We start from the raw sequence: 13566 nt of genomic DNA, 5'->3' as shown, positions 1-13566 counted from the left end.
TGCATGCATTGTTAAATATGCAAAAGGCTTATCAAGGTGTTAAAAGACACAAGCTCTGTATTATTATTGGATGCTACAAACAGGGGCACACTTGGTGGAAGCATGCCATCTGAGGCCAATCCCTCCCACCCAACCCTTTAAAATTGTGATAGGACAGCCATGCTTCCACCATAACTTAAAGCAGCCTTCCCAAACCTCTTGCCCTCCAGATGTTTGGGACTTGGACTTCCATCAGCCCCAGCCAGCATGACCAGTGGCCAGGAATTCTGGGAGCTGCAGTTCAAAACATCTGGAGGGCACCAGGTTGAGGAAGGCTGCCTTAAAAGATTTTTGGTTGGTATTGTGGGGGGGATTGAGTTTGGAGGATGTGCGGCACTGGGGGTATTTTTCCGCCACCTCACCCCCGCAAAAGGGATCCCTGCAGGAGGGGGAATGAGCCAGGAGGAAACGCACCTGTCTTCCTAGCCTGTCCACAGGCTGAGGGAAGTAAACAGCAGGCTTAACTCCCAGCCCCAGCTAGCTGAGGACTTGTGCCTGCATGCTGCTTTCTGCTGCCAGGGATTCCAGGCAGTGTGTATGCTCAGCCCACCCACCTACCCACCCCTTATTTTCCTGCAAGGATGTTTTCCCTGAAAGGCTGATCACGCACCCCATTTAGGCCCCTGAGGTTTCCACATGAGGACCTCCCCAGACTACTAACATAGGAGGTGATTCTCTCATTCTGCAGGATTCCGGTATGGGAGCGATATAGTTCCTTTCTCTAAAGTAGATGAAGAACAGATGAAATACAAGTCAGATGGAAAATGTTTTGCTGTCTTGGGGTTCAGCAAGTCTTCTCAGGTATGGCCATACACTCGGCGAATGCCTATGGTTCAACTGCAGGACTAGTTTCCACTTGACTTGAAATTTATCCCAGGCCAAAGGGCGTGGGAGTGGTACCAGAGGAGTCACAAAGAAGCTGACTACTTACTGTGGCAAGGACAGTTGCTGTGAGCATCAACTCCTGGTTTGCTCACTTGAAGTAGTTACTCACATTCCACATCTCTCATGTTACCATCAGAGCTACATGACCGTGGTGGTTATAGGTTTGGAGGTGTATCAGGAAATCTCAGAAGCCAGCAGAGTTGCTGAATAAGATGGGCAGTGGCCACAGGCTGGGGTGTCAGTACCCCTTGTAGCTTCACTGCCTTCCCCATGACAAGAAGAGCACTTTATGTAAATATGCAGGATGAATTATGGAAAATAAGAAACGGTGTGGATCTGCTTAATTTGCACATTTTATAGAGGTTGAGGAACACAGCCTATCTTTGTGTTACCTTGGCACATAATTAAAAATTTTTTTTAGCACAGTTCACACAATCCTCGTCACTGTTTTGCACATATTCTAAGGTTGGGGGCATACCTGATCTGGCCATGATGAACAAAGCATCATGAAATGATGGATATAGCAGGGAGCACCAGACTTCATACAGGCAATAAAATTAAGGTTGCAGGCCTATAGATGCTTGGGCTTAAGTCCCATTCAATCACATATTAATTTATTTAGTTCCTTTATGTACTGTCTTTCTGCCAAGCCACCCAACCGTTGAAGAGCTTTGTCTTGAAACGATAGTTTAGCTTGAGATGTCTGACATCCACTCATAGAGCAATCGATTCTTTCAAAGGTTGAGAGGTACTGGGAAAGGAGGAGACTCCTTTTACAGTAAGAAAATTAAAGCATAATGATTATTGTCACCTCTTTTTGCTAAGGCAGGATGGGAAGGTGAGGAACCCTTGGGTAGTCTCTCGACAGCTACATGCTGGTGGTAGGCAGGGTCAGAACCAAAAGTAGGAGCATTTCTTTCTCTCTCTGACACCCCCTTTTTGCTCTCTTTCTGACACCCTGTTCTCTCTCCCCCCTCCACTGCTGTTCCACATTTAAAACCCATATTATAAAAGAACAGTTTCATAAACTTGAGCAGTAGTTTGGTGATTTTTCGAAACTGGGTATGCTGTACCTGTGGTTTCAATTTTTGTAAACCACCCAAACAGCTTTGGGTGGCATAGAAATGTAATAAATACATTTTAAAAATACAGTGAACTGGGAATTGCTTCAATCCATGGTTAGAAGGCGTGATAGGAGCAGCAATGAGGAAAAAAGAAGGCTGATGCGTGAAAGGGAGTGTATGAGATGTGAAGTTGAGTGATGAGAGATGTGGAGAACCTTAAACCTAAGAACTGGATGCTTAAAGTTAACTCAAAGTGATAGCCAGTGCTGGGGCCTTTGCAACTATAAAAAAAGGTTACTGGAGTAAGATGCAGTATGGTATTTGGCCCTTCAAGGGTGGAATTGAATTTGCATGTCTCTGACAGTTACTTTAAACCATTCAAAATGGCATTGGCATAAGGTCAAACCTGACTTTATGGAAACATTCATTTGTAGATCCTGAGACATCACTACATGGGGAGTCAGATTCTGAAAATCTTTCCAGCGAAGGATGATGAGGTGAGAAGAACTAACCTTTAAGCTTGATGCTGGCTAGATTTTTGTTGTCTCTTTAGGCCTCTGACTGTGATTGAATTATAAGCTGCATTTTGTACTTTAAAAATGTGCAACTTGCTGAAAGCTGATGTAACTGGAAAATATAGAAACATATAGCAATTCCTTACCCTTAATGGTTTAAAATAGGAAATATAAAAAGCTATAATTTGCAAGGGGAATGGAGTTTGATGAGGGGGTGGGCGGGGGACTAAAATGTCACAGCAAATAGCATTGGGAGATCATGGTTTGGATGTCTTTGATACAGAAGAAATCATACATTGATTTCATACCATTAAGCAGCGTGGTGCAATTGCAGTCCGGTTGTTTGTGTCGCCCTGCCCCACCCCTGGCTCTAGCATGCAAGGCTCTGACTGTAAAGTGTAACTGGATTATAGCAGCATCAAGGAGGTGAATGACGTCTCTGCTTCTGCTCCCTGCCAGAAAAAACTGAAAGGTACCGGAGCTTTGTTTAGATCAGGATGTTCCAGCACCTGCAAGTCAGATTTGTGGCCCTAGAAATATAAAACATTCCAAGCCAGCTCTTCTATAGTTTCTTTTTACAAGCTTCTGCAATGGTAGAGGAGGGTGGCTGACTTGTATTGTACACCTTATGACTTCAGAGACTGCTGTCTTGTTCACATTTAAAAATGGAATCTCTCCCAGCTTTTAACACAGTTAAGAATTACTAACTTAAGAGAAGAAATATCACAGATATTTTTTGTTCTTCATATTTCTATATCTCCCCATTTTGTTTTGGAAGGGTTATATAGTACATGACCTAAAGACAGTGCCCTGCTTTGGTATGTCTCTTGATGTTGTGACCTGGTTGTGCTCTGTCACTGTTTCCTATGCTTTAGAAGAGGTAAAAAGTAAGCTTTGAGCCAGTACTCTGAATTAAAAACGGAAGTGTCCCCACCTCTTTGATCCTTCATGAATCCTGTGGTTGGTGGGCTTGCATATGTAATGGTGTGTCTCCTTTGACAGGCTGCATCAGTCGCTCTTTCCGCCCTGATTCATGCTTTGGATGAGTTGGATATGGTAGCCATAGTGCGTTATGTCTATGACAGAAGATCTCAACCGCAGGTTGGAGCAGCCTTTCCATTAATTAAGAATGAATATGAGGTAATATTTTTATGATGATATCATTCATAATACCTATTCAGTGCTCTCTTCCCAGCAGGGGCGGGTAGCATATATTTCATCAGGAACATTTTAGAAAATTGAGGATTTTATTTCAGTATTTCCACAGCAGGTTTCTAGACCTTGTTACTTCACAGTGAAGAAGTTATGTGCTCGCACCTGAAATCTGGCACAATTTTCAGAGCAGTTTTTAAACATCTATAGGTTGTTACTGTTTTTTACAGAAGGAAATTTGGCTTCCACAAAAAACAACAACAAGATTGTACACACAGGTCTGCAGATGGCTGTGTCATTTCTGCAGCATGCGTTTTTAGCAATGGTACATATGGGCGAAGGTGCTCAATAAGCATTGGGCTGGTTAAGCAGGGACTAAAGTGGGGGGTGGACAAAATCCTTTGTTCTTTTGACAGGATAAACATCCAAGAGGAAAGGACCTTTTTTTAAGATGGGATGAGCCGGAGGAGATGTGTGAATAAAGTACAAGTCTGTATAAATTGGGAAGAGCTGATTGATGATGGCCACAGTTTGGAAGGGCTGTAAGAAGCAACCTGACAGGCCACTGTGAGGAAATGATAAGTGCCCAAAAGTAGAAAACTGCTCTGTTATACAGAGCATATTTTAATTTGAAGAGAGAAAGATGAGGAAATGTTAAGTGGGTCACTCTTCAAGAAGTGCAACATCCATCCATATATATTACTTCTGTGTTGAATATTATTTTAAAACATAAACATATATACCATTCTAGAATGCGTTTTGCAGCTGGATACCGTGATAAACTTTAATTTCAGCTGAGTTTTTTTTCTGACATCCCCCTCCTTTTGTTTTAGTGTTTGGCATATGTACAACTGCCTTATATGGAAGATTTGAGGCAATACATGTTTGCCTCCTTGAAAAATAATAAGAAGTGTACACCAACAGGTGAGCATGTGCTTTGATTTACATCCTTAACAGAGCAATCCTATGCATGTCTACTTTGAAGTAAGTCCAAATGAGTTCAATCCTGCTTACTCCCAGGTAGGTCTGTATAGGATTTCAGCCTAAGTGCTCTATGTAATGCATGGAACCTTTAAACATGGAGAAATCATAGTCTTTAAAATGATTATAGGGACAACCAGATCTTTCTTGCCCTGCTCCTGCTTGCTTTCTTCTTTCTTTCTTTCTTTCTTTCTTTCTTTCTTTCTTTCTTTCTACAGAGTTGTTTTTTGCTTTTTAAACATTTCCCAGTCTTTCCACTTCCTGGACTAAATTCTCTCTTCCAGCTTTAGGTGTGGTTAAAGGAAACACTGACACAGACATTAACTGGGGTTAAGGCTAACAAAGATAGCTTACCATTTCGAACTCTGGGATGTGTTTGAACATCTCCTAGGCGCAGTCAAAGTGGGAGTAGGAAATAGTGAGCGGAGGGAGGAGAATGTGCTATCAGTCTGCTTCTGAGCCCTTTACTGTCATTGAAAGAGGCCCTTCCCAACATTTGCACTGACTCCCTGTTGTTTTGTTACAAAATTCATACTCCATAGGCTTTCCCCAACCTGGTGCCCTCCAGATGTTTTGGACTACAATTCCTGACCATTAGCCATGCTGCCTAGAGCTGATGGGAGTTGAAGTCCAAAACATTTGGAGGGCACCAGGTTGTGGAAGGCTGCATGCAAATGCTTTTTCCCTATGACTGTCTGTTTTTCCTCATCCTATTAGCACATAATTGATAGATATGTGAAGCTTTTAGAACTGGTAGAAACTTCTTTCATATCATTTTAAATGAGGTTCAGGTTTGTCCAGGATTTTTTTTTTTCATTATTAGCTCTGTGCATTGACGAGTCTAGCTTTCAGTCCCAATTTCTCTTTTGCAGTTGGATCCCCTCCTGTTTCTCCTCCAGCCAATCTGTAGTTTCCGACATTTAAAAACATTACATCGTTCAAGACTTCCTGGTTGTGTACCAGGCTGAAAGTAGAGGGACGCTACGCTATGTATAGCAGTCTGTGAATAGATGTCAGCCCTAAGCATTAAAAAAAAACAACTCTGAAAAGAGACATTGTTTCTTGCTCCGAATATGGTTGTGATATGCAAACCCTGAAGTAAAAAAAAGTATTAGTAACATATTTCTGAATAAAATGTGTCAAGCTGTAGAAAACTTGAAAGGCAAGTGGTCAGCTGTACTTAGCAACTGCATCTTGATAGTTGTGAGCAGTAGACTGGAGACAGGCTTCCGGAGACATGAAAAGCAACAACCTGTTTGCACTCTTAACAAATTTGCACTCCATATAGGTAGGGTGATGCTAACTGGGAAGGGTGATTACACTAAATATTTGTGGAAAGCATGCAAGAAGAATGGCAATTTACAGGCGAAATGGGGATTTTGTCCTGAGCATTTAGCATTTGCCCATATATGCTGTCTGTAGTTTCTGTGCTTTCCTTTGAAACATCTGGTGCTTCCTGTTGCCTACTGTTTTAAGAAGTATATCTGGTTCAGAAGACGATAGGTCAAACTGGTAGAGTGATCACTGTATTCCTGCTAGCAGAGTGATATTCCATCTTAGCACTATCAAGGGTGATAATGTATTTTCTCCGCTGGAATTCAAGTTGAGGAGAATGAGAACTGCTTGTGGTTTGGCATCTGAAGACATAGCTCAAGACACAGCCTGGTCCCCATCTCTGATGTTGGGGTTGCCAGTGCATGAAGCAGTGGAGGAAAGCACCTACCTCCCTGTGTTCCTGATTTCAGCTGCTTCAGATTTTCCCTCAGAAGTGAATGGCTGCAAGTGATTTATGGGGGAGAAAGTAAATGCAGCCTATCCTTGTGATGGACACTGTGCTAGTTTGAGACTGTGAGGGCTGCAGTGGGAATTATTGGCACTTCGGCGGAATTATTGCCTCGTCCCAAAAAGTGAAAATTGCTATAATATCTTCATCTCCTGAATGTGTATTGAATATTTCTTTGTATGTATCTGACAACCCAGAGGATCAGTTGTATGCAGTTGACTCTCTGATTGATTCCATGAGTTTGGTTTATGAAGATGAGAGTAAAGGGATGATCGAGGATATATTTAAAACCAACAAATTCCCAAACCCTCAGTTCCAGAGATTGTACCAGGTATGATGATCTTAACACCGTTATCTTAAAACATGTCTTATTTCTTCAAATGTTTCTTCTCAGGATTGCTAGTCCGAGCAGAAAGAACTGTGTGGCAAATGTAATATGGTAAAACTAGTTCCATGTTATTGGTTATTGTAGTGAATAATTCTGTATCCCCAGTTGCCTCATAAGAAATAGAGCAAGGTTCTTTTTCAGTCAGTTCAGCTAGTTCTTTGGGGGGGGGGGGTTGCAAATTAGTTATGTGGATTGGGGACAGAGAGCTGTATTCATGTGTTTTTGAAGCAAATGCTGTGGCAGCTCACTTAAATTATGTAACATTTCCCGCACAAATGTCTATTTCACCTGGTTTAGAGCAGAATAACCTGTATGTGGCTCCTCATCATTTATTTATTTCGATCTCCCAGGAAAATGTGTGGGCAGCCTAAAATAATTCCGTATTTCAGTATAGTGAAAGTGTTAGACTGCATCCTAGAAATTGCTGTAGAGAAGCTAGGTATTTTGGCAGGCAAACCTAAGTTTGAGTTAAGGAGGTTTATCATCCATCTTTTTGCTTAACATGGGATATATTTTGGTTTTATGTACTAATGTAGAATTTGGTAAAAAGTGAGATCCCAGTTAAAATTCTGTCATTGCATGTTAGGAGCGCTGCTAATCACCAGCGACTAAAGCAAGGAACAGCAGGGTAGCCTAAGCTTCAAGTAGTCAGTTGATCCCCGTTTGAAAAAGAGTCACTTGAAGAGCCAGAACTTATGGGCTAGGGAGAGATCCTCCCTCTTTCCCTTGGGTCCATGGGACGCGGCTGTTGCTTGCGCACCAAATGGACGCTATGCCTCCTTTCCGCGCCCTCCATCACTCGTCGCTCTTTGCATCTGCGTCAAGCGTCTAAGAAGCCCCCCTCCCGCATTCCCTCACTACCCAGGTCGCTATCTATCTCTGGAATGCTGGTAGGAGGGATGAGCTGGCCCCTCTCCCACGGATAGCTCTCCCATGGATAGCAGAATCTGAACTGCTCTGAGGCTCTCTGGGCTCAGTTTCTACCCTGACACTGCAGTATTTTTGAATCTTAACATTCTGGCATCACATTCTAATCTATGCATACTTTTGACAAATCTACCACATGTTCACCCAGGATGCTTGACTGTTCTTATGCCTGCCATATTTGAACCCTTTCACCTCAATCCATCTCTTGTAATCTCATCTAATCCCAGAATATTGCCTCTCATGGCAAGGAACTTTTGAATTTCTCTGCAACAAATACCATCCCACCTTCATGAAAAGCATTTTGCTTGTTAGAAACTGTTTAGTGTATGTTTATATGACTCGATATGACTATGTATGTTTAGTGACTCGAAGTCACTTGTTCTCTTGTCTTCTCCCACCAGTGCTTACAGCATAAAGCATTCCATCCTGACGCACCTCTGCCCCCTATTGAAAAACACCTCTCAGACATGTTGGGCACACCTCAGGAAGTGACAGAGAAATGCCAGGCTCCCCTTGAAAAAGTAAAAACACTGTTTCCTTTGAAGGATGTGGGCAAAACAAAAGAACAAAAGACAGCTCAACATATCTTCAAAGACCAGTAAGTTGGCACAGGCATCATGAAAATTGTTCTTCAGCTGTCGATAATTCAACCACCTCTGGCCACCCTGGTTTGGTTCCCTAGGGTGCTCCCAGGCACATCGTTGCCCCTGAAATCTCAGATTCTTTTGTCAGCTAGGAGTGATTTTTTGCATGTGAGAGAAAGATGTGACATCTGTGGTTGGGTATTACAGTAGCATCTGTGGTTGGGTATTACGGTAGCATCTGTCTTTTGTGCCCTTGTAACCTCTGTGTCAGATACACCTCTCTCCACACAGCAGGGAGGCAGGTGTTGGATCTCCCACATACCCAAGGAGCTGCTGGCTTGAGACATTGCACAGGGTTGGCCTTGTTGAATATTGCCAAGGGACGGGTGGAATTCTCAGCTGGCGCAAAATTCTACAGCCGGTTTCTGATGGTGGTGGTGCTTTACCTTGCTACTTGTAGCCTTTTCAGCACAATTCAGGGTGCAACATTCGCCTTTAAAGCCTTAATGATTTGGCCCAGTGTCTCTAAGAGTTTGGCACCTTCTGTGTGCCCCTTGTGATATCTAAGGTAGATCAAGAACATGCTCTTGAGTGTATCATCCCTACCTCTAATTTTGGGCCAGAATAGCCCATAGAAGGTATGGGTACCTGTCCCACAATTGTGGAACTGTATTTCTCTAGAGAGATGCCAAATGCTAATGTTTCAGCAGCATTGGTTGAACCTACCTCAGAGCTGAGTCAGGGATGAATGTTTTCACCTTTGCCAAGCAATTATGTTGTTTCTTTTTTATAAGATTGTGTTTAAACCATATTTTCCCATCCAAAGTCTTCAGAGTAGGGGTGTTCAAAAAGTTTAAACAAATGTACTCACTTTATTTTCTTTCATATGTAAATATATCTTATTAGTTTTGTCTAATATATTTGGTGACAGGTTCATAAGTCACCCCAAAGGTATGGTATGGTCCTGTGCTGCTCTGATCATGTCTAGATGGAGGATCTTTGTGTTCTGGATAAGCATTGTGGTTTCTTCTCACATGAAATGGAATGAAACAGCAGCATGAGAAGTAACCACCCCTTCTTCCTGCCCTGATCACACAAGTCTTCAATCTATATGTCCTATACCAGAAATGCATAGGACCAGACCACAAGTAAGCAGCTTCTATGCTGCTGCAGTAACGTGTGAATCAGGCCACAGGGTTGCATCCACTGTGAGTCTAACCTAAGTCCCATTCATTTCAGTGGGTCTACTCTAAGTAGAACTAACACTAGAGACAACCCATAGTCTTAATACCTATTGGAGACTTCATTCTGCAACATACTGTATGTGGGAAGAAGATTTAGATGATGTCATTAAAATTATATCTTTTTAAAAACTAGAAGTTTGTCTTTTGAAAGCAGTTTGGGGGATAGTTAAAGGTCATCCAGTAAGAGAGGCCTTGCATTCTTATTTGGGGTTTGTCTAGTAAGTACTGACAGCTGCAAATTGACATTTATCAAGCTCTCACATGGGTTGATTAAGGGTTAGGAGACATACAGGTCTTCTGTGTACACAGATACAGTACTTAATAGCTATCAGTTTGAACACAGGAACTAGCAAATTACATTAGAAGGGCAAATAGATTTCTTTCTTAAACATTAAATTTCCATTATCTCTGATGCCAGTTTAATCATTTTAAAGGAATCTGTTGTGAATGCAAAATACCATGGAAATGCGCTGTGTCTGTGTGTCTCACACACACACACACACAATGCCATATTAGCAAACTGTAGGGATGATGGTACTTGATTTTCAGGTACCCAGGAAAGGCAATATCATAATCCTACTGGACATCCCATCACTCTGACATCAGATTTGATTCCTTGCTTTCTGAGTCTGCTCCGTCGTGACTGAAACTGTATAATTCGTTGGGCGCTTAAAAGACAGCTGCATGCCTAAAGCGTAACTTCTGAAACTGTGTTTGCAATAACTGTCTTTCTCATATAAATTGCCCTGCTCATTATTGCTAAAATAGTTTCTTTGGATTGATAGTCTTGTCTTGTCTACTTCCAGTAATGAAGATGGGCCCAGTGTTAAAAAGGAAAAGACAGAAGACGATGAAGGTGGCTTTAGGATTGCAAGCCTTGCTGAAGGCAACGTCACCACAGTAAGCACTTCTTGCAAAGGTTGCTATTATAGAATAGAGCAGGTTGGCTTCTGTGCCAAGTGTCTCCTTCCCTAATGAAGTAAGACAAAATCAAGAACGAGAGCATGGCCAGTGAAACCACTTGTGTGGCTTTAGGGATGGTTTCCTTTCCCTACATAATCATCCAACATGATGATTAAACAGGAGTGTGGAGTTGTTAGCATTATCTGGGTAAGGTGAACCGTCATGCCATTGGTCTTGTCATGGAGCAGTGTATCTTGTGAACTAAGAACATGCAGTCTTCAGAAGGAGCAGCTTTGGTGATCACCACAGCTCCAAAATGAACTTAACAGGACTGTAAAAGCTGCATTACTTCTAATGCAGCTTGGGATTGTGTTTATGTATGTATTTATTTACAACATTTGTATACTGCTTCAGATCTAGATAGATTCTGGAGCTGTGAACAATAAAAGATACAAAACAGGATAAAAGAATAAAACACCATGTTAATAATTACAGTTTTTAAAAGAAACAGTATTCTGATAAAACCGTGGCTGGTCACTCAAGGAAGGCTTCCTGAAATAAAGATGTTTTCAGGAGGTGCCGGAAACAGCACAATGTTGGCGTCTGTGTGACCTCCAGAGGCAGGGAGTTCTACAAGAAGGGGGCTACCACACTGAAGGCTGTTCTCTGGGTGGACTCCAATTGGGCCATAGGTCCATGTGGAACCACCAGGAGCATTCCCTCTGATGACCTCAGTGACTGGGCAGGTTGTTAAGGGAGAAGGCACTGTCTTAGGTGTCCTGGTCCAAAGAAGGGCTTTGTACACTAGTACCAAAACCTTAAACCTGGCCTGGTAGCAAACAGGCAGACAGCACAGTTCCCTCAGCAAGGGAGTGCATGCTGAAAGGGGGCAGCTCCTGACAACAGCCAAGCACCTGCATTCTGCACTAGCTCCAGCTTCTGGAGCAGCCTTAAGGGCAGCCCCACATAGAGCACATTGCAGTAATCCAGTCTGGAGGTTACTAGTGCCTGTTCCACTGTGGCCAAGCTATCCGTATCCAGGAGAGACCCTCACATATAGCTTGACCATACCATTGGCTGTGCTGGCTAGGGCTGAAGGAAATTGTAGTCCAAAACATCTGGAACAGTGGCGGCTGGTGACCCCAGTTCCGGAGGGGCTATGATTCCATTCTGGGTTTTAGGGTGCCGTCACACGAGGCTTTTATATGCACTCATGGTGGATCACTCATGGAAGTTTGTGAGTTCTTTTCACAATGTTGTCAACCTCTAGGGCACATCCAGCAGTATTTCCCAGTTATTCCATGTTAATATGATAGCACTCTTCAAGTACTTGAAAGGTTGTCACAGAGAGGATCTCTTCTTGATCATCCCAGAATGCAGGACACGGAATAATTGGCTCAGGAAGCCAGATTTCGGCTGAACATCAGGAAAAACTTCCTGACTGTTAGAGCAATACGACAATGGAACCAATTACCTAGGGAGGTAGTGGGCTCTCCCACACTGGAGGCATTCAAGATGAGGCTGGGCAGCCATCTGTCAGGGATGCTCTGACTTGGATTCCTGCATTGAGCAGGGGGTTGGACTCTTGATTCTATGAAAAGGATCCAGAGATAATGGGGCTTTTAAATATATCCTGGATTTTCCTACTGTGTACATTCATTGTTGTGATATTAAACAGCCACTAGATGGGTCTGTTTCATTTAGATCTATGGAACATAGAAAATTAAAAACTTCCCCTCTCAGCAATCACGTGGTCAAATGTGGAAAGGCTCCACAGCGGTAGGACTGTGGGTTGTTTCTTTAACATAGAGGTGCCCATAGTTACCACCAGCCAAAGCTCTAAAGGTGCTCTCCAAGGTGCTGAAACTTATTCCCAAAACAGGTTCAGCACCTTGGATAGCACCTATAGAGCTTTGGCTGGTTGTGACTAAAACTCAGAATAGAACCACAGCCCTTCCAGAACTGGAATCACCAGCTGCCCCTGGTTATTGGTTCATTTAAGCCAATATTGTTAACTCTGACTGGGAGTGGCTCTCAAGAGTCTCATCACCTGTTCATTTTGGCTGGAGATGCCTAGGTTCTTCTGCATGCAAAGTATGTACTCTGTTACTGAGCTATGGCACCACTCCAAATATGAAGGCACATTTCTCTCTTCAATTTTTTTTTTAAATGTTAGATTTATGAATAACATTAAGTGGTTCCCTCTGATGGATGTTGGCAGTTTGGGGCCACTTCAGCTGTACGTTTCTTAAATGGAAAGAACTTGCTGTATAGGAAAAGTGTGAAATTGATGTAGATGGTTATTTATTATATGACAATCAGACGTCTGTTTTGCTGTGTATATTCATGATATGGAGGCAGAGTGTTATGAGATTATCATAGGTGGTAATCCACAGTTTTTAGTCTTTCTTACAAATAAATGCTCTCCACTTCATGCATTTAATGAAGCTGACAGTGTCCACGAAAGACTGTTTCCATAAGACTCTTTCTTGTTTTTCCATATAGGGATATTTTAAGCGATCTATATTTGTGTTTGAAACTCATTATTACTTTTAACAAATGGACAGCCATAAAAATGGGTGTCCATTAAAAAAAAGCCCTCCTGCACTGAGCAGGGGGTTGGACTCGATGGTTTTATAGGCCCCTTCCAGCCCTACTATTCTGTTATTCTGTTCTATGAAAATATGTAAATGTCTTCTTTGTTTTTATTCCTCTTGTGTCCATTCTCCATTCACACTCCTCAAATATCACTCTATCACTCTAGCAATCGACTACCATAACAGTACTGTATTGTCCCTCATCTACACCTCTCTAGGCCTGTTGTGCTGGCAGCTTCCTTTAAACTTATGAGCAACTTAAACCTCAGAAGTGGACACAATGGCTAAGAGATGGTCTCATTTTAATATAATGAAGTCTTGAGTTATTACAACCAAAAGCTATGGAATTTCAAAATCTGCAGCCTGCATTTACCTCAGTTTCTTTCTTCCTCTCTTTTTAAAGTTTATCTGATGCTTTGGATTAAATGGCAGAACTTCTTCTTTGCAATTCTCTTTACAAATAGATATATCAGGGGTTTAGGGGAGGAAAGCGGGATGTTATAT

The 13566-nt window shown here is 42.3% G+C and overlaps 1 protein-coding gene across 3 annotated transcripts in view; it reads left to right on the top strand.

The window, feature by feature from the left end:
* The window catches only part of XRCC5 (X-ray repair cross complementing 5), a 59368-nt gene that overhangs the window by 20680 nt on the left and 25122 nt on the right, over positions 1–13566 (top strand). For all 3 annotated transcript variants that reach the window (XM_084806527.1, XM_084806518.1, XM_084806537.1), the window contains exons 9-15: positions 728–840; positions 2423–2485; positions 3506–3643; positions 4489–4579; positions 6617–6750; positions 8136–8332; positions 10369–10462. In XM_084806527.1, coding sequence (XP_084662653.1) covers positions 728–840; positions 2423–2485; positions 3506–3643; positions 4489–4579; positions 6617–6750; positions 8136–8332; positions 10369–10462 — 830 coding nt within the window. The remainder of the gene's footprint in view (positions 1–727; positions 841–2422; positions 2486–3505; positions 3644–4488; positions 4580–6616; positions 6751–8135; positions 8333–10368; positions 10463–13566) is intronic.

The sequence above is a fragment of the Heloderma suspectum genome, chromosome 1 (genome assembly GCF_057233095.1).
Source record: "Heloderma suspectum isolate Gila_16-S chromosome 1, 16-S_ref, whole genome shotgun sequence".
Taxonomy (NCBI): Eukaryota; Metazoa; Chordata; class Lepidosauria; order Squamata; family Helodermatidae; genus Heloderma; species Heloderma suspectum.
The sequence above is the reverse complement of the archived record's forward strand: the minus strand, read 5'-3'. Positions and strand labels throughout refer to the sequence as shown.